At 44.2% G+C, this 24251-nt stretch overlaps 2 protein-coding genes across 4 annotated transcripts in view; both read right to left on the bottom strand.

Annotated features, from left to right (window-relative positions):
- LOC126069451 (zinc finger protein 449-like) overlaps positions 1-23958 on the bottom strand; it is a 66030-nt gene extending 42072 nt beyond the window's left edge. Inside the window, exon 1 of the mRNA XM_049872895.1 lies at positions 23906-23958. The gene's annotated coding sequence lies outside the window, so the exon portion shown is untranslated. The remainder of the gene's footprint in view (positions 1-23905) is intronic.
- LOC126069069 (zinc finger protein 75A-like) overlaps positions 1-23980 on the bottom strand; it is a 217041-nt gene extending 193061 nt beyond the window's left edge. The window contains exons 1-6 of one of the 3 annotated variants that reach the window (XM_049872001.1): positions 23906-23980; positions 10887-11003; positions 10292-10379; positions 3981-8724; positions 1745-2249; positions 1170-1296 (exon numbers count right to left, since the gene is read on the bottom strand). In XM_049872001.1, the coding sequence (XP_049727958.1) occupies positions 1170-1296; positions 1745-2155 (538 nt within the window). In that variant the 5' untranslated portion in view covers positions 2156-2249; positions 3981-8724; positions 10292-10379; positions 10887-11003; positions 23906-23980. Of the gene's footprint in view, positions 1-1169; positions 1297-1744; positions 2250-3980; positions 8725-10291; positions 10380-10886; positions 11004-11936 lie in introns of all 3 variants that reach the window. The other 2 variants (XM_049872002.1, XM_049872003.1) reach the window with 2 other exon arrangements.
- Between the last annotated feature and the right edge of the window lie 271 nt (positions 23981-24251).

Genomic DNA, 24251 nt, shown 5'->3' with positions numbered 1-24251 from the left:
TGTAACAGTCAGATGGATCTTGGCTGAAAGCAGAGAATGCAAGAAAGATATTCACCTGCATTTTATTTACAATGCAAAGACATTTGATTTTGTGGATCATAACAAATTATGGACAACCGTTCGAAGAATGGGATTTCTAGAACATTTAATTATGCTCATGCAGAACCTGTACACAGACCAAAAGGGGGTCATTCGAACAGAACAAGGTGATCGTGCATGGTTTAAAATCAGGAAAGGTGTGCATCAGGGTTAAATCCTTTCACCCTACTTATTCAATCTGTATGCTAAGCAAGTAATCTGAGAAAGTGGACTATTTGAAGAAGAGCTAGGCTTCAGGATCACAGGAAGACTCATTAATAACGTGTGATATGCACATGATACAATCTTCCTTGCCGAAAGCGAAGAGGACTTGAAGGACTTACTGATGAAGATCAAAGACCACAGCCTTCGGTATGGATTACACCTCAATTCAAAGAAAACAAAAATCCTCACAACTGGACCAAAGAGCAGCAGCATCATATAGAGAAAACATTAAAGTTGTCAAGGATTTCATTTTAACTGGAATCAACGTTCATGTGGAAATAATGTCCAGGGAAGCAGCAATCAAGAAATCAAATGACAGATTGTCTTGGCAAATCTGCTGCAAAAGACCTCTTAAAAGTGTTAAAAAGCAAAGATGGCACTTTGAGGACTAAGGTGCTTCTGACCCAACGCATGGTATTTTTGATCACCTCATATGTATGTGAAAGCTGGACAATAAATAAGACTGAAGAAGAACTGATGTCTTTCAATTGTGGTGTTGGTGATGATTATCATGGACTGCCAGAAGAATGAACAAATCTGTCTTGGAAGAAGTTCAGCCTGAATGCTCCTCAGGAGCGAGGATGGCGAGACTTGGTCTGACGTATTTTGGACACGTTATCAGGAGGGACCGGGCTCTGGTGAAAGTCATCATGCTTGGTAAAGTAGAGGGTCAGTGAAAGAGAGAAGAACCTCAATGAGATGGACTGACACAGTGGGTGCAATGATGGACTGAAGCATAGCAACGACTGAGAGGATGGCACAGCACCAGTGTGTCATTCTGTTGTACACAGGGTTGCTATGAGTTGGAACCGACTTGACAGTACCTAACAATAAAAACAACAACAAACAGAAGAGCAAATCTTTACCCAGAGAGATGACAGTCTCATAGTTCTCCTGCATCACATTGTGGTAGAGGGCTTTCTGACTGGGGTCCAATAATTCCCATTCCTCCTTGGAAAAATTCAGGGCCACATCTTCAAAGGACAACAAACTCTAAAGAACAGAATGGGCTTTGAGTCAGTACTTGCCACTAGAGAAGCAATCCAACCACCATCTCTGAGTTGCATGGTAGGCCCCACACTGAAGGAACAGTACATGATAAAAAGAGAGAAGCCATCAAAGGAGACAAAGGCACCAGAGTAAACACCCTGGGAGGTGCCCAATCCCCACTGCGCCAAGCCTGGATGCCTAAGGGAGAACGTCTTGGGGGAAAACGCCTCAGAGCACCTGCCAGGCAGTGTGGTCATGGGCAGCAGGGAAAAGATCCTAAACCTGTAGATTATTGCTGGGGACCTATGGTTTCAGGTCCTGCCTCAGCTGTCCTAGGGGAACAATAGAAGAGTGACCCAATATCCATCTCATTCCCCATGAAATGGCTGCCTCCTCAGTAGGCCCACTTTTGTCGTATCTCATTGTATATGTCTGGAATCCTTCTTCTCACCTCATTCCTCCTTTGATCAGATTTTCCCTGAAACTGTTGGACCAGGGCCACAGCCTCCTCGATGCTCTGTGGATGATGCTTCTGTATCTGGGTCTGGAGCTCCCTGGGCAGAATGGCCAGGAACTGCTCTAGCACCAGCAGTTCCAAGATCTGCTCTTTGGAGTGGATCTCTGGCTTCAGCCACTGACGGCATAATTCCTGAAGTTGGCTAACAGCCTGGAGGGGTCCAACTGCTTCAGGATAGTAGAAGCTCCGGAAGTGCCGGCGAGAGCTCTCAGGATCAAGACTGTTTGTCTGTGGGGTGGATTTCTTACTCTGACTAGAGCTCTCTTTTACAGATCCCTTAGTCTCCAACACAGACCTCATCTGAGGGCTCCACCATGCTGCCACCTCGAGATCTCCCATCATCATTCTGCTCTAGGAATAGCTTTACTCCTGGGTGTGACAACTAAGGCCCCTTCAGGTTTGGTACAAAATCAATGAGAGGTTCTTCTTCCTGAGGACACTGAGAGAGGGCAGGAAAAAAGTACATGTCAAGTAGAAAGCAAGAAGACCCCTATCCACTGGATACTTATCAGAGAAAAATGAACAGAAAAGGTCCTGTTTTGCCTGCCCTTTAAAATTAACTGCCAAGTATTAGAACACCCATGATGATAGATTATTTCAGGACCTAGATTTCTCTTTTCTTTGTTAACCTTGAAACAAAGCACAGTTCAGACAAGGCAAGTGTCAATGACTTTTTCATTGTCTGTTTGTTTTCTGGTTCAGAAAAGGCTGGTGGGTGACAAAATTGGCACCCAATGGTTAAAAGGGGTTTTGAGATCATCCAAAGACTTAATCTGTGTGTTCCTGTCCTATCTTCACAATGTCAAGGAAAGATCAGGATGAAATGGGCATATTTATTTTCTCTACAATTTTAACAGATTATCCCAGTGTTTTGTTTTCACTTGGGGGAAAATAACAATTTCTATGCCCCTTCATCCTTTTGTGTAGGTGAAAGCCTTCACTTCATGGAACAGTTCACAGTCTCCTTTCCATTGTGTTAATACTGGCTGAGACAGTGAAACCAGCACAGATGAAAAGTAATTAGGAGAAAAGTAGCTTTATTCCTATCAAGTTCCCCCGACTAAGCAACCACATCCTCATCATTTTTCTCTGTCACTTCTTTGCAAGACTTATAAAGTGTACCGTGCAGATGACTTGTACCTACATTTAAAATTTTTTGTTTTCTTTACCTGGAAAAAATTAAAGCTGGCCTTCGTTTACAAGATACCAAAATGTCAAATGGTAAAACAGGAGAGAAAAAGAGAGTGTGATGATTAAGGCTCTTCATAGACAGGGAAGGTCCTACTAAGGGTAATCCTGCTGACGTTACATTTCCTCAGGGTCATTTAACCTGTAAGTAAGGCTGGGGATAACACTGGATAATGTGAGCCCCGTTTTCCCTGAGGCGATCCAAAAGAAATGGCAACCCAATTGTTTCTAGGATGCCAAAGAAATGGCTGGCTCCATGCTAACTATTCAGGTTCAGGAGTTAAGGGGACACTTCTTATATTTTAGTGTCAACAGAAATAGATGTCTCTGAACTGAACTGACCTTTTCTCTCGAGATATAAGCCAGCGGAACCGGGAAAGTTTCAATGGGTACAGTGGTAACATTACTGCCCCAATCTCTAAAACGGATTCGCTACACCTTCTGGTCGAACTACAAGAGTTCACATAAACACTTCAGCAGCAGCCCTGGGTTATATTTGCTCATAGGATAGAAAGAGCTTAGAAGTGACTGTAGGAGCAGAGTACAGCTCCCGCTGGCGCTCAGGCGCACCCCTCTCCAAGCAATGAAGATGCCAACGTCTACTGAAAGTGGCTGCGTCCGACCTGCATGCCCACTGCCCCGCCATGCAGCTGCCCCAAAGGCTGCAAATGGCAGCATCGGCCGGCGTCTCTCAGGGGTTTCCCGGCCGAATCCAAAGGAAAGTCAGTTTCTTGGTTACCTCCAGACAGCTGCGGCTTCCGTGGAGGCCACTTGCCTCTTTCGCTGTCTCAATTGCAAAATTACCCTCATTGCCGTCTACTCGGCAGAGCGCAACTCTCAGCCCCTGCGCAATTGGGAAGGCAGTATCAGCAAAGCGCCCTGGCAGAGCTAAGAGCCCAGGCTTCCGGACTGAAGGGCCAATGGAAGAGCAGGCCCCACCCGGCCCTCCTTTCTCCCTCCCCAGGACCCTAACCCGAAATACCATTTTTGGTTTGTGGATTGTGGACCTGGCCCCAACGGGAAGATGAAAGGACGCGTTTCCGGTGACGTGATAGCCACGCCAGCCGATTCCCTCCCTCTACCTGTAGAGACTCAGCCCAGCAGAGTCCGGGACTGGTCTGCGTGTCTTATCCTCTCTGAGGAACCAGTTCCTTGCTTTCGTTCAGCCCTGGAAGAGTTAATGCCACCGAGGCTTCAGGCCCAAGGAAGCCTGGAGAAGTGCCTGAAATGTCTCCTCGCTTGGGAACAACAGAACCTGACTGACTCCGAGCGTTGCAGTCTGATTTGCGAGCCGTTGCGCGCCCGGAGTGTCCCTGCCTCACTCTCCACTCTCGCGCGACCTGAGGCCTTTTCAAACCAGGCACCTTACCTAGTAACAGTCGCCTTCCGGGATGTCGAGGGACCACGACCGGTATTGGCTCAAAGAGTCTGAGCCCCTCCCACTGCGCATGCGCAGTAGTCTTCCTAAGGCCCAGCCAGAGAAAGTTGGAGCTGTCATCCCTGGGCTTATTGGGAGCCTCCTCTGTAAGAGGCCCACGTCAGGCAACTTGCTTGTTCAGGAACAATGGTCCCTTAAACATTTTTTAACCGTTTTCTGGTTCGCTGGCGCTTCCCTCACAACTATTACCATGTTATTTTCTTTTGAGGTAAACCCATGAGGTAGGTAGGTTTTAACCTTGTGAGGTACGTTCTTTGGGAAATAAAATTGAAACGTAGAATATGACTTCCTCAGGGTTACATAGTTTATCAGTGCCAGATTTTAGAATGGAATTTAGGTCTCCTGTTGTCATATCCAGAGAGCCCTGGTGGCGCAGTGGTTAAGTCCTAACCAAAAGGTTGGCCGTTGAAACCCACCAGCTGCTCTGTGGGAGGAAGATGTGGCAGTCTGCTTCCCTAAAGATTACAGCCTTGGAAACCCTATGGGGAAGTTCTACTGTGTCCTATAGGGTTGTTATGAGTTGGAATCAACTTGACAGCAAGGGGTTTGGTTTTGGGTTGTCATATCCTGTGCCTTTTCTATTACAGTATGCTTTCCTGAAGGACAGGGATCTTGTATTCATCTGATATCTCCTGCAGTACCTAGCATAGTCCTCTGGGCAATGTTGGCAGTCCATACTTACTGAATCATATTTCTAAGACTCTGAGTTGTCAAGTTGTCAGTGTTCTCCTAGTTATCAGTGTGTTTACCTAGTGTCAGCCTGTAACAGTCAAAGTGTTATTTATTAGGTCTACTATGCATAGTCAGGAGCCCTGGTGGCACAGCATTTAAGAGCTATGACTGCTAACCAAAAAGTCAGCAGTTTGAATCCACCAGCCACTCCTTGAAAACCCTATGGGGCAGTTCCACTCTGTCCTATAGGGGCGCTATCAGTCGGAATCATCGATGTACCCATTGATGGCAATAGGTACCGGGTATAGGTAGTCAGGAACCCTCATGATGCAAATTGATAGTGCTTAGCTACTAACCAAAAGGTTGGTGGTTTGAATCTACTCAGCAGCCCTGCGGGAGAAAGACCTGGTGATCTGCTTCCATAAAGATTATAGCCAAGAAAATCCTATGGGGCAATTCCACTCTGTCATATGGGGTCTCTGTGAGTCGGAATTGATGGTCTTGCGCCATCCTCACAATCATTGCTATGTTTGAGCCCATGAAATTAATCTACAGGAGAACATTTTCATCAGAATTTCATACCTAGAATATATCCTGGTATCCTACCATTTTTCCATAGATAAAAACTTCTAGAATTCCTATCCCTGATTCTCCAATCTAAAATATAATTATTTCTCTTAATAAGGTGGCCTTAGGACATGATTTTTTGGTTTGTCCTCCTCTACATCTTCCCACCATTAATGATCAATAATGCAATTATATCAGGAGTGTTGTAGCTTCCTTACTAGGGACCATTTGGAAGACCAAAATATGCTGTCTTTGAAGAGCTAGATCTTCTTTCAGCTAGTTTACAAGAAAGTAACTCTTCTAAACAAAGAGGAGGAGGAAGGAGAGAGGAAGAAGAAAGGGGAAGAAGGAAGAAGCAGCAGCCTTATGATATCACACTGAGCAGCCACCAGGCTTGTACCATGTAACAATCCTAAACCCAGGGTGTGCCAAGCCTATAACATGCCTCACTGTTTTTGCTGTCATCTTTGTCAGTACCTTCCTGACCAACCCAGTGAGACCACAAAGAAAAGCGGGTCCTCTACCCAAGGCAGAGGGAACAGATTAACACTCAGGGCCAAGGCAGAGTCCCTCAGTGAAGATTCATATAGTCATATTTGTTGTTTGGTGTCATCGAGTTGATTCCAACTCATAGCATCCCTACCTACAACAGAATGAAACACTGCCCGGTCTTGCGCCATCCTCCCAATCATTGCTATGTTTGAGCCCATTGTTGCAGTCACTGTGTCAGTTCATCTCGTTGAGGGTCTTCCTCTTTTTCACTGACCCCTCTACCAAACATGATGTCCTTCTCCAACTGGTCCCTCCACTTTCATATTGTTGTTGTTAGGTGCCGTTGAGTTAGTTCCGACTCATAGCGACCCTATGCACGAGAGAACAAAACACTGCCCGGTCCTGCGCTATCCTCACAATCATTATGTTTGAGCTCATTGTTGCACCCACTGTGTCGGTCCACCTCGTTGAGGGTCTTCCTCTTTTCCACCATCCCTGCACTTTGCCAAGCATGATGTCCTTCTCCAGGGACTGATCCCTCCTGAAAACATGTCCAAAGTACGTAAGACACAGTCTCGCCATCCTTGCTTCTAAGGAGCATTCTGGTTGCACTTCTTCCAAGACAGATTTGTTCGCTCTTTTGGCAGTCCATGGTATATTCAATAATCTTCACCAACACCACAATTCAAAGGCGTCAACTCTTCTTCGGTCTTCCTTATTCACAGTCCAGCTTTCACATGCATATGATGCGATTGAAGATACCATGGCTTGGGTCAGGCGCACCTTAGTCTTCAAGGTGACATCTTTGCTCTTCAACGCTTTCAAGAGGTCCTTTGCAGAAGATTTTCTCAATGCAATGCGTCTTTTGATTTCCTGACTGCTGCTTCCATGGCTGTTGATTGTCAATCCAAGTAAAATGAAATCCTTGACAACTTCAATCTTTTCTCCGTTTATCATGATGGTGCTCATTGGTCCAGTTGTGAGGATTTTTGTTTTCTTTATGTTCAGGTGCAATCCATACTGAAAGCTGTAATCTTTGATTTTTATGAGTAAGTGCTTCAAGTCCTCTTCACTCTCAGCAAGCAAGGTTGTGTCACCTGCATAACACAGGTTGTTAATGAGTCTTCCTTCAATCCTGATGCCCCGTTCTTCTTCATATAGTCCAGCTTCTCGGATTATTTGCTCGGCATACAGACTGAATAGGTATGGGGAAAGAATACAACCCTGACGCACACCTTTCCTGACTTTAAACCAATCAGTATCCCCTTGTTCTGTTAGAACAACTGCCTCTTGATCTATGTAAAGGTTCCTCATGAGTAGAATTAAGTGTTCTGGAATTCCCATTTTTCACAGTGTTACCCATAATTTGTTATGATCCACACAGTCGAATGCCTTTGCATAGTCAATAAAACACAGGTAAACATCCTTCTGGTATTCTCTGCTTTCAGCAGGATCCATCTGACATCAGCAATGATATTAAATGACGCAGGAAGCATCAAAAGAAGATGGAAGGGATACACAGAGTCATTATACCAAAAAGAATTAGTTGATGTTCAACCATTTCAAGAGGTAGCATATGATCAGGAACCAATGGTACAATGCTCTGAAGGCATTGTCGAAAAACAAGGCTCCAGGAATTGATGGAATATCAATTGAGGTGTTTGAACAAATGGATGCAGCGCTGGAGGTGCTCACTCATCTATGCCAAGAAATATGGAAGACAGCTTCCTGGCCAACTGATTGGAAGACATCCATATTTATGCCTATTCCCAAGAAAGGTGATCCAACCAAATGCGAAAATTATAGAACAATATCACTAATATCACACGCAAGCAAAATTTTGGTGAAGACCATTCAAAAATGGGTGCAGCAGTATATCGACATGGAACTGCCAGAAATTCAGGCTGGTTTCAGAAGAGGACGTGGAACCAGGGATATCATTGCTGATGTCAGATGGATCCTGGCTGAAAGCAGTGAATACCAGAAGGATGTTTACCCCTGTTTTATTGACTATGCAAAGGCATTTGACTGTTAGGATCATAAAAAATTATGGATAAATTTCATATTACCCTAAGACTTTTATTATCATCCAGACATACTTTCAACAGGAAAGGGTATCATCCCTGATTTCCCTTGGATCCAATATTTTCAAAATTTTCCAGGAATTCCAACTTTCATGAAACCCACTACTCAGGGATAAGCCTCAGGAGCTCTATTTATCTTTTTCTGACAGAGAGAGGGAAATCTAAATCTCTGCAAAGGACTAGATCAGACACCTGCTTCCTCTTCCAATTCCTGGCTGCCCTGAAAATTGCACGTTACTGTGCCTTAGGTCTCTAGTTCCTTTTTGTCTGAGGTGACATTTACATGCTTTGGCTGCTAATGGCAACCCTTTCAGGCCATTGAGGGGCATTGTGTCTGCTGACCTGGACTACAGATGACTTCCCAACCAGAGCCTTCAGGAAAGTTTCAACTCACAGCCAGTCTTCTGTTGACCTCTGGCTGGTTTCCCAGGATACTTGGCATTTCAAGGGCCTCAGAAGCCCAAACGCTCCTGCTGAATATCCCAAGTGAGAAGTTAATAAGAGAACATACATTTTCCCACAGTTGCTGAGATAAACATTGAACACAACAAGGCATTCAAATCACAACTTGGACAAATATTCTGCAAGGTGGGTGTACCTTGGGCCAGGAAGGACTTATTAGAGAATTCTACCCAGCAGTTACTTCAAAGACTTGTCATTCTCACTGGTTTGGACAGAATAAAATTTAAAATTGCCTTTCAGTTTTATGCTAATCCTTTGCTGCCACTTTGCCTCTCTCACAATGGACCCCTGCTCCTTTTTTCTTTACAGTAATTACCCTTAAAAATGTAGAGGTCATTTGGTCAACTGGGGCAAGGAAGACAAGCTTTTAAAAACAGAGCCCTCTGAATATCCCACCTTACCTGGGTCAAAATGAAATTTCATGTTTCTATCCAGTGTGAATTCTCTGGTGACTGGTAAGGCATGAAAAGCTATATCTACATTCAGGACATTTATAGGGTCTCCTGAATGAGTTCTTGGGTGACAAATCTGATTGGAGCTGTGAGAGAAACTGTCTCCACATTCATGACAGGTATAGGGTTTCTTTCCTGTGTGAATTCTTTGGTGCCTGATAAAGTTGGATCTGTGAGTGAAATTCTCCCCACAAAGGGGAGATTTTATATATGTGTGTATACATACACATATATGTATGTATGTGTATATATATAATACACACACACACACACACACAAATATATATATATTTATATATTCTTTCCGGTGTGGATTCTCTGATACCAGTGAGGTATATACCCTGTCGGAAACTTTTACCACAATTCAAACCTTCAGTTAGTTTTTTTTTTCTGACTTGTGGGGCCTCATGATTTGTAAGGAATGGGGTGTTGTAATTCATTGCTTCCACACACTAAGAGAAGGGATAAAGTCTCTCTCACTCATGAATTCTTTCATGTATGACAGGGTGTGAACTACGAGAGGAATGTTTCCCACACTTGGGACACTTATAAGGTCTCTCTCCTGTGTAAATTCTCTGGTGCCTAAGGAGGTTGGTACTGTGAGCAAAGATCTCCCAACACTTGGGGCACTTGTTGGGCTTTCCAGCTGTGTGTGTGTGTTCTCTGGTGCCTGTGGAGTTTGGAATTGCAAGAGAAGCTTTTTCCACATAGGTTACATTGATAGAGCTTCTTGCCTGTGTGAGTGTGCTGAGAGCAAGTCAGTTGAGCATTTTGACTTAAGGTTTTTCTACACTTGAGGTACTCATGGGGCTCCTCTCCCAAGTATGCTCTTTGTATAGAAAATTGGAGTCCCACCAAAGATTTTGCCATTCTCCACACCCATATACAGTCTTTCTGTTGCATGTGTTCTCTGGTCCCTAATTAGGTTCAAATTGTTAAAGAAAATTTTGCCACACAAGTGACATAAATGGAACTTTGGAGTTCCTTTGATTTTCCCCAGTCCTTTGAAACTTGTGGCCCCCACTAATAACTGTTGCATTCAGTCCTCTGGGAGAGGGTCCCAGTGCCCTCCTGACCTGTCATGAGGTGTTCCCTGCCCAGTACTCCAAGGAACCTCCCCACTGACCTTGCCAGGGAGCAGTTCTTAAGGGCAGTTTTCCTCAGGGGAAAAAGACCAAAGGGTTTTTTTTCCCAGTTCTCCAATCTCTCTTCCCCTGTTAGAGTGAAAGAAAGAAAACCTTTATATTATTTCTACACTGGAGACAAGGAAACACTAAGCTTCAGCTACTGACTATAGATCAGAAGCCCATAGCGGGTGCTGGTTCTGCCTCAGTTTCCCATATGCCCCCTGTACCGCACATCACAGAAGAATCAGAATTCAGACCAGTCTTGGAATTCCCTGTGGGGCCTCCACCCACTCTCCAATTGAGCCTCTGGCTTTAGCTCTTCAGAAATGGGTGGGATGGATCAGGGTTAGGACTAGGGTAAGGCAAGTGACCTTGAGAGTGGGTGCGTCCTTAAGTTTTGTACCCTGGGTCCCTCACTTGCCTCACCCTAGTGAGGATGGAATGTGGTCTGTGGAGACACAGGAAGCAATAAACCTTCCTTTCGGCAGGGGTGGGCTAGCCCTAACCGGAAGGATCTCACACCCAAACCCCCAAATGCCTCACTCTCAGTGGCTGGGAACCTTGCTGGGCAGGCTTCTCATCTTCATTCCTTACCTGGAACGGGACTTCTGGGGCTCAGGCTCTCCTTGCAACTCTGGACCCTGGGATTCCATGGCTTTCCTCCTTTTTCCACCTGGGCACTTAGGGCCTCCTGACTGGGAATCAGAGATGCTGTTGACATTGAAAGGAATAGATTACGCCAGCACTTTCCTCTACCAGGCAGGGGAAACAAAGACGGCGTCATTCCTTCCCCTCAACAGAAGAATACAGAAGTCTCAGTAAGTCTGACGGCAATTAGTTGGAATATACACTAAACTATTCCCAGTGCTTATCTTGGAAAAGAAACTAAGAAGGGAAGCTGTGGCTTTTTTTTTTGTCTTTAAATTTTATAATACTTGGATCTTTTTTTTTTTGCAATGAGAATGTACACTTTTGTAATTAAGGCAACAATAACAAGAATACAGTTGGGGTGGTCAGCTCCTTAGAGAATGAGATTAATATTGTAAAATAGCCTTGACTCTTATGTATAAAAATACAATAAAATTAAGTTTGACTGGACAACTCCAGGAGAAGAAAAAAAAAAGATGGATAACAAGAAAAGGAGTTAGGTTCCAGAGGAACACGTTGAAAATCAGAAGTCCAATTGGTGTGTGTTATTGTGTCCCCCAAAAGATATGCTGACGTTGTAACCCTATACCTGTGAATATGACCCTGTTTGAAAATAGTGTTTTTAAAGGTTAACATGAGGTCATACTGAGAAGCATAGGACCTAATCCTATATGACTCTTATCCTTATAAAATAAGAGAACACACGTGGAGAGTTAGACACAGGGGGGAAGATGCCATGTGCATCTACAAGCCAAGGAATGCCAAGGATTGCGGGCAGCCACCAGAAGCTGGGAGTGGCACGGAACAGTTCCTCTGAGCCCTCAGAAGGCATCAACATATCCAATACTCTGATTTGGACTTCAGGCCTCTAGAACCATGAGACAATAAATTTCTGTTCATTAAAGCCACCCACTTTCTGGTATTTTGTTATGTTAGCCCTAGGAGACTAAGGTAGTGTGCTATACTAAAAAGAAAAACAATAAAACCTCACTCCACCTTCAGCAAGTATGGCTTTAAACAGAAGCCCAGCTCCAATAAGCTGTGATCCAAACTTCTCTCTATATGTAGCGCTTACTGAAAGAAGTATGCTCAACTTTAGGCACCACAGCAGTTGAAAAGTCATATGGAAAACCTGGAGATGGTCCCAATGGAAGGAAAACAAAAACAACATTGTCTTAGTTATCTAGTGCTGCTATAACAGAAATACCACACGTGGATGGCTTTAACAAACGGAAGTTTATTCTCTCAGTCTAGTAGGCTCCAAGTCTGAATTCAGGGCACCAGCTCCAGGGAAAGACTTTCTCTTCTGTTGACTCCGGAGGAAGGTCCTTGTCATCAATCTTCCCTTGGTTTAGGAGCTTCCCCACGCAGGAACTTCAGGTCCAGAGGACAGTGCTCTGCTCCCGGTGCTGCTTTCTTGATTTGGTACGAAGTCGCTATCTCTCTCTGCTCACTTCTCTCTTTTATATCTCAAAAGAGACTGGCTTAAAACAAAATCTAATCTTGTAGATTGAGGCCTGCCTCATTAACATAACTGCCGGTAATTCCATCTCATTAACATCATAGAGATAGGATTTACAACACATAGGAAAATCACAACAGATGACAAGATGGTGGACAATCACACAGTACTGGGAATCATGGACTAGCCAAGCTGACAGATATTTGGGGGGGGACACAATTTAATCCATAATAAGCAGTAACCTCTTTGCAGAATTAGTATAAATGAGTGTACAGTTGTGATTCACTTTACTCAAACTTGATATATGAAAACAAAGTGCAATGTTATACTTTCTTCTCGTGTGTGTTTCAACATAGTTGTAGTTGCAGTGTACATACGGTCTTATATGTTGTTTTTAAAGTCTTTCTCCAAATTTTTATCAGGAGAATTTTCATATATACAGAAAAATTGAAAAAAATGTACAATGAATACCTGTATACCCTCTACCACAATCCAACTATTAGCTTTTTGTAATTTTATACACATCAGTTTTAATTTCTGGATAGTAGTTCATCACATCAGTGCATCTGAATTTATTTAGCCAATTCTCTACTTGAATATATACATTGGCTCCAAATTACCAAAATTATAAGTAATGCTTGGTGAAAATCTTTGAGCACAAAGACCCTCTTTCTTAAATTTTTCAGGTCTGTGGCGGATAATAAGCTGGCATTTTGATGCCACTGCCCCTGAAATTTTCATCTTTGAGGAAAGGTCTAAAAATATTGATGGAAAATGGAAGTATAAGAGAATCCAGAAGAACAAGCACCTTGAAATTGCAAAGGATCAAAAACTTAGAGCACCTACAGCATCCTGGGATGTGGTGAATATGTATGTATGGGGGGAGATGTCACTGGATTCTATTTGTTATGCTCTGAGAAGTCCATTATGGTTCAGCCTCTCTGTATTAGCTCTGACAGCTGGGGATTGAGTCCAGGGCTATATGTAAGTGTACTGACTGTGTCACTTGGCAGGTGTTGAACTGAACGAAGTCAAATGGATAGCAGATTAAGCAGTGCCCTGTGTGGAAGCTTCTCTGCAAAACTCAGAACTTGTGTCAGGGAGATGACTATCTAAAGGACACTGATCAGGAATGGCTCAGTCTTCTGCCCTGGAAAAGAATTCCTTACCCATGAGCCCACATTTTCATCCCTCTCCTGTACCATGTCTCTGGAGATGGCCCTCATACTAGGGTCCTGATGCCCCCAACTCCTGGAAGATGTACACAGCCACTTCCTCTAAGCACTTGGACAACTGAAACAGCACAAGATCTCCTTTACCCCAGATGCATCAAGAACAATTCTGCAGCAGAGTCATGACAACAAGGGGCAAAAACAAGGGTGCTGAGAACACATTTGGGGAGAAGGGTACCAGGCCTGGCCTACACATGAGGTATGGAGGAGACAAATGAAGAAGGTAGGGGAGACACATGTGGGTGACAGAAAGGATCTTCTGCAAGTGGCAGAAAGGCCCCCCATGGAGGACATCAGGGAGGATGAATGACAATGAGGAGAGACAGCGGGAGCTTCCACATCACCTAGGACCCAGTAATCTCCTTGTCTTACATGATCCCTTCAGGAGGAAAGAGGAAACCAAGGAGCAAATAATACTGAAGGTGATAGAAATCACAATGAGAACAGCAACCCAAATTCATTACATCCCATGGATTATTACAATGTAATATCCATTCCCTAAAACCAAGTCCTTGCTCCTTAGGACTAAACACTCTAAGAAGACAACTGAGGCATGGTAATATGCATGTCTTAGTCATCTAGTGCTGCTATAACAGAAATACCGCAAGTGGATGGCTTTAATAATCAGAAATTTATTCTCCCACAGTTTAGGAGACCAGAAGTCCTAATTAAGGGTCCAGGTCCAGGGGAACGCTTTCTCTCTCATCAGCTCTGGGTGAAGGTCCTTGTCATCAATCTTCCCCTGGTCGAGGAGTTTCTCAGCACAGGGACCTCGGGTTCAAAGGACATGCTCTGCTCCTGGCGCAGCTTTCTTGGTGGTATGAGTTCTACCTGTCTCTCTGCTTGCTTCTCTCTTTTATATTGCAAAAGAGATTGACATTTCAGTTAGCAGCCAAGAACCTAACTACTGTGCCATCAGAGCCCCTCCTAAACATGGGTACTACATGCTAAAGGAAACGTCTCACATGATAGCCAGAATGCTCAGGATACAATGAAAACTTACCGATCATACAGAGGACAAAGAAAGTCAAAACTTGAACGAGTGAAGAAACAATTGACACTGACGCAGAGAGGAATCAGATGTCAGAGTTATCTGACAGTGGTTTTAAAGCAGCCATCTTTTTTTTATCATAAAAAGAGTTCAAAATCCAATTACAAATTCTCTTGAAAAGGAAAGAAAAAATAGAAAATCTCATAAAAGAAATAAAAGTTATTTAAAAAATGGAAGTTACAAAGCTGAAAAATACAATAACAGAATTTTTTAAAAATCTCACTAGGTGAACTTGATAATACAGTGAAGATGACATTGGACAGAATCAGTGAACTTCAAAGCATATTAATAGAATTTACCTAGTCTGGAAAACAGAGAGAAAAATAGACTATAACAACTGAATGAATGAATGAACGAATGAACGAACGGTCTCAGGTACCTGTGGGACAATAACAAAATGTGCAATACTTGCACCATCGGAGTCCCAGAAGAAGAGAAAGGGAGTGGGGCTGAAAGTGGATTGGAAGAAATTATGGGGGAAAACTTCCCATATTTGACAAAAGATAAATCCACAGATTGAAGAAGCTGAGTGGTCCCAAACAGGCTAAACTCAAAGAAATCCATGCCATAAAACACCATAAGTAAACTTCTGAAAATTCAAGTCAATGAAAAAATCTTGAAAGCAGCCAGAAAGGGCACACGACTTAGATAGGAACATCAGTTTGAATGACAGTGGGTTTCTCATCCAAAACCACAGAGGCTAGAAGGAAGTGGCATAGCATTTTCCAGGTGCTGAAAGAGAGTAATTGTCAGCCACAGATTTTATATCTGATGAAACTGTCATTCAGGAATGAAGGGGAAATAAAGATGTTCTCAGATAAAAGAATATAAAGCTTATGCTAAAACTTATATGGAAAGGCACAGGCTCTAGAATACCTAAAACAGCCTAGAAAAAGAATAAATAGAGAGGAATTATCTACCTGATATTAAGCCCTATTATGTAGCGACAGGAATCAAGACTGTGATATTGGCCATGCAATAGATAAACAGGTTTATGGAACAGAATAGAGAACCCAGAAATAGATTCGCACAAATTCACCAGATTGACTTTTCTTATAAATATTGCTTTCTGCTTCTCCAGAATGGCAGTGTGCTTAATCAGCTACCACGCTCCCTGTGCCAGTCTGTCAGGGAGCAAAGCTGAGCTGAGCTGCAAGGTATCTGAGTAGCCAATTGAGACAAGCCAAAACAGAAGTTAATAGTCAAGCCTTTAATCACTTACTGCAATGGTATAAGTAAGAGTTCAAACCCAGAGAACGGGCCAATGTCCCCTCCCCAGGAACGGCACCCAGGTGAGGGTCAGGTTGACCAATGCAGACATGGAGACCATCTCACTGCTGAGGGGGTCCCCAGCTAAAGGCTCCTGTAGTTTTATGGACCTCCATACTGAGTACTGACTCAGAGTGGGTAAAAGTGCCTTCGAGGTTTGTCCCCCACTGCTAAGGAAGCTTCAGAAGGGGCACCGGACGAAGGCCTCTGCCAAAGGCAGCTGTGATAGCAGGTTGGCGGTCAGTCCAAATCCAGAGCATTCACAGCAGCTTGGAAGGGCAGCCCTGGGGAATGTTTCTTCAAGAGGAGGGGAAAGTTTTCAGGAACAGTTCGGAAAAGCAACGATTATTAGTGCGCCCCCTCATGCCTCCCCAGGTGCCGGGGTTTTGGTTTATTTCTCTTGTTACAAAACCAGTTCGAGTGGATTCCAACTCATAATGACCCAAGAGAACAGAGTAGAACTGCCCCATAGGGTTTGCAAGGAGCAGCTGGTGGATTGGAACTGCTGACCTTTTTGGTTAGCAGCTGAGCTCTTAACCACTGTGCCACCAGGGCTCCACTTGTTAACAGTGCGTCTCATTTAGTCATCAAAACTCTACCTTTAAAAAAATCATTCCCAAATTTTGTGTAGATCTTTTGTCCAGAAGTACAATTGCAGATGGCACACGTGGGCTCCTGGAAACAAAGAGCTTACAATGTTCAGGCACCCCAAGATGACATACATTCTTCAGGCAGTCAGGTTAACAGGGTTCCCTATATGCCCTCCCATCAAGGGCCTCCTGCCTTGGGGCTCCCAGTCCTTGGCTTTAAAGAGACTGCTGAAGCAGTAAGTTTGTCCTTGACGTGAGTTTATCAGCATCACAATGAAGGACACCGGAGGTGCTCTACGTGGAAAGCGCAGGAGCTGAGGCCACACAGGGTAGTCTCACAGTCAGCACCCTCAAGTGCGATGGCAGGTTAGTGGTCAATCAGAATCCAAACCACCCACAGCAGCTTGGAAAGGCAGCCCTGAAAGTGTTTCTTCCAGAGGAGGAGAAAGCTTTCAGGAAGTTTTGAAAAGCAAGGATTAGTGCCCTTCCCCACATGCCTCCCCAGGTGCTGGGGTTTTGGTTTATTTTTCTCTTGTGAACAGTGTGTCCCACGTAGTCACCAAAACTCTATCTTAAAAAAAAAAAATCATTCCCAATTTTTATGTAGATCTTTTGCCCAGAAGGATTGAATGCAAGAGAGACAGAGTCACTTCTGCAGAAAAAACATTTTTATATAACTTAACCAGAAAACACATCATGTTTAAGAATTGGTTAGCATAAAATCCTGAATTTTTGAAAGATTGCAAAAATGGCTTTACATAACCTCCCAGCCCTGCTTTTCAATAGTCATCCTAATTTTCCATCTATCTGAGTCTTCACGAAGGGGTGAAAGGGGCTGGGAGGCCCTTGCTGAGTCTCTCACAGACAGAGGTGTCAGTAACTATGAAGAAGGGTGTACAATGGAAGGACGGGGGCAGAGACTGAGCAAACATACTATGCAAACAAGAGGTACCCTTTTGGGGATTTGCTGCATTAAGACCCCAGCCTGCTCCCCTGAGAGGTGTAGCCTAGGCTGGGGTTATCTTGTCCCCACCCATCGGCCACTTCAGCCTGTCCTTTAACTGTCCAATAAAAAAGCTCAGTCACCCCTGTGGCTTGAAGATGATATGGAGCATGAAGAGTCCATCATAGGCCCCAAGATTGAGCCCACTAATGTGTAGCTTGGATTGCAAATCTGGGGCCATTATCAGATGCAGTGTGCCAGGAAAACCTAAACAGGAAACAAATGTGGTCTTGTAGGGCTTGGATCATCATGTGGCCTGAATCAGTGGAACGTACAGGTGTGGCTAGGCCAAAGCCAAAAAGAGTGTCAACTGCAGGCAGGATCCAGTGAAACTCTCTAAATAGGATGATAAGCCCAATGTGATATATCTGCCAAGAATATCCTGGCCCAATCGCTCAGGAATCAGTCCCTGGAAAGTGTTTTTAGCCTTGGCCAGTGTCTGACAGGCAGGAGAGCTTTTCCATGCTGTCTCAGCATCTTCTGATGACAGTCGCAGACCAAGCATGTAGGCCCAGTGTGGGATGGTGTCTGAACTCTCATGAGCCGTCCTCTCATGGATCCAGGAGGTGATTGGTCATCTGCTTGCTCTGGGACAGAGGACACTTTCATCTCTGTGTTTAGTTGACACACAAGGTCTCCTCGTTGGTTATGCTTTCCCTGATCAGCATAGGGGCCTTTCTGGTGAACATCTACCTGGGTAACAAAAGTTTAACAGGAGCAGAACTGATTTTTACTCAGAAGTCTGGTCCCCACAGTGGGCTTGCTTTACATGTCAGTCTGAGTCTTGCCATGGTCTAACCAAATGGCTGGGCTATTAGCTATATAGTCCGTGAGTAAGGTAGGTTCATAGTCTTCCGTATACCCCATGTCATGGATTGAGTTATGTCCCCCCCAAAAATGTGTGTATCAGTCTGGTTGGGCCATGATTCCCTGTATTGTGTAATTTTCCTGTATGTTGTAAATCCTGCCTCTATGATGTTAATGCGGGAGGATGGGTGGCATTTCAGTTAGTGAGGCAGGACTCCATCTACAAGATTGGATTGTGTCTTGAGCCAATCTCTTGAGATATAAAAGAAGCAGCAGAGAGACGGGGAACCTCATACCACCAAGAAAGCAGCACCGGGAGCAGGGAAGGTCCTTTGGACCCAGGCCCCCTGTACCTGAGAAGCTCCTCAACCAGGGGAAGATTGAGGACAAGGACCTTCCTCCAGAGCCAACAGAGGGAGAAGGCCTTGCCCTGGAGCTGATGGCCTGAATTTGGACTTTTAGTCTACTTTACTGTGAAGAAATAAATTTCTTTTTGTTCAAGCCATCTACTTGTGGTATCTCTGTTATAGCAGCACTAGATAACCAAGACACCCCACTAAGGTGGCCCTAACTGCAGCAATTCCCTTCAGAGCATAGACACACATCAATACCAGTAATATGTTCTGAGAGGGGGCCATACAATAGAGGTTTGCAGGAGCCCCAAGGGACCCATCCGTAGTCAGACTTGGGCAAAGGTCCCTGTAGTGGTGGTCTCAGACCCCAAAATCAGAGAGCATTATTTGTTTTTCCTTCATCTTGATGCCAGGAGTTGAGGGGGCCACACAGTCACCTGTGTACCACTACCTAAAAGACCCAAGAATGCAATTTTTTTCATTGAACTGTAACCTGACCTAAGACCTCCAGTCCCCACTGGGGACAGAGGGACATTATTAGCTTAACCTCTAATCCTGTTTATCTCTGAAAGTTGAGGGGTCTGATAAGAAGCTCTCCCAGATGTGGGGGAGGGAACAGAATCCATGTCAGTCACAGGGGCTGATACCATGCAGATGTCAGTGAGGCTGTCCAGCCCGGATTTGGCCACAAGTTTTACAAGGAGGGGGGAGTAGAGAGCCAGGTGGAGCTGTGGGCCCACCTAGGAATTTGAGGAGAGCCCAGGCTCCGAGCTTCCACAGGAAAGGGTGGCACAGGTAAAGGCTGTGGCTGTGTAGCATGAACACCCCTCCTGTGCCCAATGTTGTGTAGCACAGACATGGAACTGGGGTGGAGGAGAACTCAGTTGCTACCCCTACGCTGCTGCTCCTCTGCTGGTCAGTCACTGAGGCTGCAGGTGCCATCACCCATACATGAGTATGCCCACAGCCCCAGCTGGAGCAGCCTGAGTCCCACTGGTTGCCAGGCAACAGAGGCGGCCCTGCCCCCCAACTGCTGCTGCAGCTACTGCTATCTTGCCTTGGGCTCTGATCACACACATACAGACACAGACACACACACACACAGTACCACTCTTCCCTATTGACTTTGACAAGATTATATGATCCATTTATATGAAATATCTAAAATATGTAGATTGCCAAGCCTTTCTTCTGAGGCACAATTGGGTGGACCCGAACCATCCGCCTTTCTGGTTAGCAGCCAAGCTCACTGACCATTGGCCTCTGCTGAAACCCTTCCTCCCCCATATAAAGATGCCTCCATATGAAAGAGCATGGCTGGGCAACAGGGTTGAGTCCCCGGCAGACTCCCTTCAGAGACTGCAGTGCATTGGCTGTGTACCAAGTCTGGTTGAGGAGGGCAGCTTTTCCCCTGAGGCCTGCCAGGTAAAGCCTTGTCATTGCCTAGGGTCAGGCCTGAAAAGCCACACACAGAATTATGATTTAGGCTAGGCATTTTTTTTCTTGATGCGATGTTCATGAACAAAAATATACGTATGTGTGTGTATGTATGCAAGGTGTATGGGGGGATCTGCTCCCAGTGCACACCTTCACAACAGAGCTCTCCTGATGCACTTCACTTCACCTGCCTCCCACCCCACTCCCCACCACTTCTCGATGCTTCTATCCCTCACTACTAGATAAGCTAACTTGGGTGGCCTTGGAAACAGTGACCTCAAAGCCTCAGTGCCAAACTGGTTTTCTAAGTTCACAATTAACTAAGATACAGCTCTACAGAAGAGACCAAACTGCTGACCCTAATATAACAACTAACAGTTATTAAGCACTAGTATGAAGTATGAATCTAGGAAAATCGGAAGTCGTCAAAACTTAAATAGAATGGATAAAGATCTATATCCTAGGCATTAGTGAGCAGACCCCCATGCGTCTGTCAGTTTGTTGTACTGTGGCAGTTCGTATGTTGCTGTGATGCTGGAAGCTATGCCACTGGTATTCAAATACCAGCAGGGTCACCCATGGCTGACAGGTTTCATCTGAGCTTCCAGAGTAAGAAAGACTAGGAAGAAGGACACACCAGTCTACTTCTGAAGAGAATTAGCCACTGAAAACCTTATGAATACCAGCAGAACATGAGCCCCTCAGGTTGGAAGGCACTCACAAGAAGACTGGGGAAGAGCTGCCTCCTCAAAGTAGAGTCAACCTTAATGACGTGGGTGGTGTAAAGCTTTCCAGACCTTCATTTGCTGATGTAGCATGACTCTAAATAAGAAACAGCTGTGAACATCCATTAATAATCAGAGCCTGGAATATATGAAGTATGAATGTAGGAAAATTGGAAATCGTCAAAAATAAAATGGAATGCATAAACATCAATACCCTAGGCATTAGTGAGCTGAAATGGACTGGTATTGGCCATTTTGAATCAGACAATCATATGGTCTACTATGCCAGGAATGACAAATCGAAGAGGAATGGTGTTGCATTCATGGTCAAAAAGAACATTTCAAGATCTATCCTGAAGTACAATGTTGTCAGTGATAGCATGATATCCATATGCCTACAAGGAAGACCAGTTAATACAATTATTATTCAAATTTACACACCAACCACTAATACCAAAGATGGGGAAACTGAAGATTTTGACCAATTTTTGCAGCCTGGAATTGATCAAACATGCAATCAAGATGCATTGATAATTACTAGTGATTGGAATACAAAAGTTAGATACAAAGACACATTGGTAGTTGGAAAATATGCCCTTGGCGATATAAACAACACTAGAGATAGCATGATGGAATTTTGCAAGACCAATAACTTATTCATTGCAAGTACCATTTTTGCAACAACATAAATGGTGGTTATACATGTGGAAAGGAGCCCTGGTGGCACAGTGGTTAAGCACTCAGCTGCTAACCAAAAGGCTGGCGGTTCAAACCCACCAGCTGCTCTGTGGGAGAAAGACGTGGCAGCCTGCTCCCATAAAGATTACAGCCTTGGAAACCCTATAGGGACAGTTCTACTCTGTCCTATAGGGTCGCTATGAGTCGGGTTATACACGAGGACCTCGCCGGATGGAATACACAGGAATCAGTCGGCTGTATCTGTGGAAAGAAACGATGGAGAAGCTCAGTATCATCAGTCAGAACAAGGCCAGGGCCAAACGCAGAAGAGACCATCAACTGCTTATATGCAAGTTCGAGCTGAAGCTGAACAAAATTAAAACAAGTCTACGGAGAAAATATCAAAGTTGTCAAAGATTTTATTATACACGGATCCACAATCAATGGCCATCGAAGCAGCAGACAAGAAATCAAACAATGTATTGCATTGGGCAAATCTGCTGCAAAAAGACTCTTTAAAGTGTTAAAAGGCAAAGATGATGTCTCCTTGAGGACTAAGATGCACCTGACCCCAAACCATGGTATTTTCAATCGCCTCATATGCATGCGAAAGCTGAAGAATGAATAAGGAAGACTGAAGAAGAATTGTTGGTGAAGAATACTGAATATATCATACACTGCCAGAAGAAATGAACAAATCTGGCTTAGGGGAAGTACAGCCAGAATGCTCCTTAGAAGCGAGGATGGTGAGACTTCATCTCCCATACTTTGGACATGTTATCAGGAGGGGCCGGTCTCTGGAAAATGACATTATGATCGGTAAAGCAGAGGGTAAGCAAAAAAAAAGAGGAAGACCCTCAGCAAGATGGATTGACACAGTGACTGCAACAATGGGCTCAAACATAGCGATAATTGTGAGGATGGTGCAAGACCAGGCAGTGTTTCGTTCTGTTGTACACAGGGTCGCTATGAGTCGGAACTGACTCAACCGCCCCTAACAACAACAACGTTTCTGGACTTCATTTTTGACAATGGATTTTTAGATATGTCACCAAAAGCATGAGCAATAAAAGACAAAATAGATAAACTGGACTTCATCAAAATTTAAAACTTTTGGTATCTAAGGACTTAACGAAACAAAGAGACAACCTACTGAATGGAAGAAAATATTTCAGAACCATATATCTGATAAGGGTATACTACCCAGAATACATAAAGAACTCCCACAACTCAACAACAAAAGACAAACAACCCAACCAAAAAATGGGCAAAGAACTTGAACAGACATTTCACTGAAGAAGAAAGGCAAATTGCCAATAAGCACATGAAAAGGTGCTTAACATCATTAGTTATTAGGGAAATGCAAGTCAAAACCACAGTGAGATATCACTTCATACCCACTGACATGTCTATTATCAGAAAATGAAAATAACAAGCGTTGGCAAGAATGTGGAGAAACTGGACCCCTCATGCACTGCTGGTGGGGATGTAAAATGGTGCCATTACTGTAGAAAATAGTTTGGCTGTTTTTCAAAAAGTTAAACAGGATTATCATATGACCCAGCAATTCCACTCCTAGGTATATACCCAAAATAATTTAATGCAGGGACTCAAACAGATACTTCTACACCAATGTTCATAGTAACATTATTCACAATAGCCAAAAGGTGGGGACAACCCAAGTGTTCATCAACAGATGAATGGGGTATATACATACAATGGAATATTCTTCAACTGTAAAGAGAATTGAAGTTCTGATACATGCTATGACATGGATGAACCTTGAAAACATTATGCTGAGTGAAATAAGTCAGACACAAAAGGACACATTTATGTGATCCATTTACATGAAATATCTAAAATATGCAAATGAATACATACCAAGGTTTATGAGTGGTTACCAGGGGCAGATGGGAGGGGGGGTAATGGAGAGGTACTGAGTTTTTGTTAACAAAACAACAACAAAAAACCCAAACGCACTGCTTCAAGTCAATTCTGACTCATAGTGACGCTATAGGACAGAGTAGAACTGCCCCATAGGGTTTCCAAGGAGCGACTGGCGGATTCCAACTTCCACTCTTTCGGTTAGCAGCCGAACTCTTAACCACCACTCCAGTTAAAGGTGATGAAAAAATTTGGAAACTGTGATGGTTGCACAACATGGTAAACATAATTACTGTTACTGAATTGTACAGGTAAAAATGGCTGAAATGGCAAATGTGTTGTTATATACATTTTACCACACACACAAAAAGACACTCGGTGCTATCAAGAAAATCCAAATGGGAAACTAGGACAGCATAATCTGCCAATCCTGGGTACCAACCAAGCCGCACATAAAACCGCTGTTTTTCTCACCTGTTACCTCTGTCTCCCAGGTTCTCTCTGCATCATCCAAATGGGTCACTGCATCCTCCCCGCTGTCCACATGCAGCTTCGGCCCCCTGCTCTAGATTGTCTGGGGCAGGACGGTCAGGAGCTGCCCCTTGGTGCGCACCTCAGGCTGCAGCCACCATACAAAGCGCCAGGAGCAGGCTGATAGCTTCCTGGTGACCAGCGGCCTCTTGGGAGTAGACCTGTCGGAAGCGCAGGTGACAGGCCTCTGGGCTGGGCTGGGTTGAGTGGGAGCAACTCCTGGCTCTAGACGTGGGAGCATGTGGTTTCACTAGCTGTTCCTGGGCGCCCGGGCCCGACGCCATCATCA

Source organism: Elephas maximus, chromosome X (genome assembly GCF_024166365.1).
Source record: "Elephas maximus indicus isolate mEleMax1 chromosome X, mEleMax1 primary haplotype, whole genome shotgun sequence".
NCBI classification, from domain to species: domain Eukaryota; kingdom Metazoa; phylum Chordata; class Mammalia; order Proboscidea; family Elephantidae; genus Elephas; species Elephas maximus.
The sequence above is the reverse complement of the archived record's forward strand: the minus strand, read 5'-3'. Positions and strand labels throughout refer to the sequence as shown.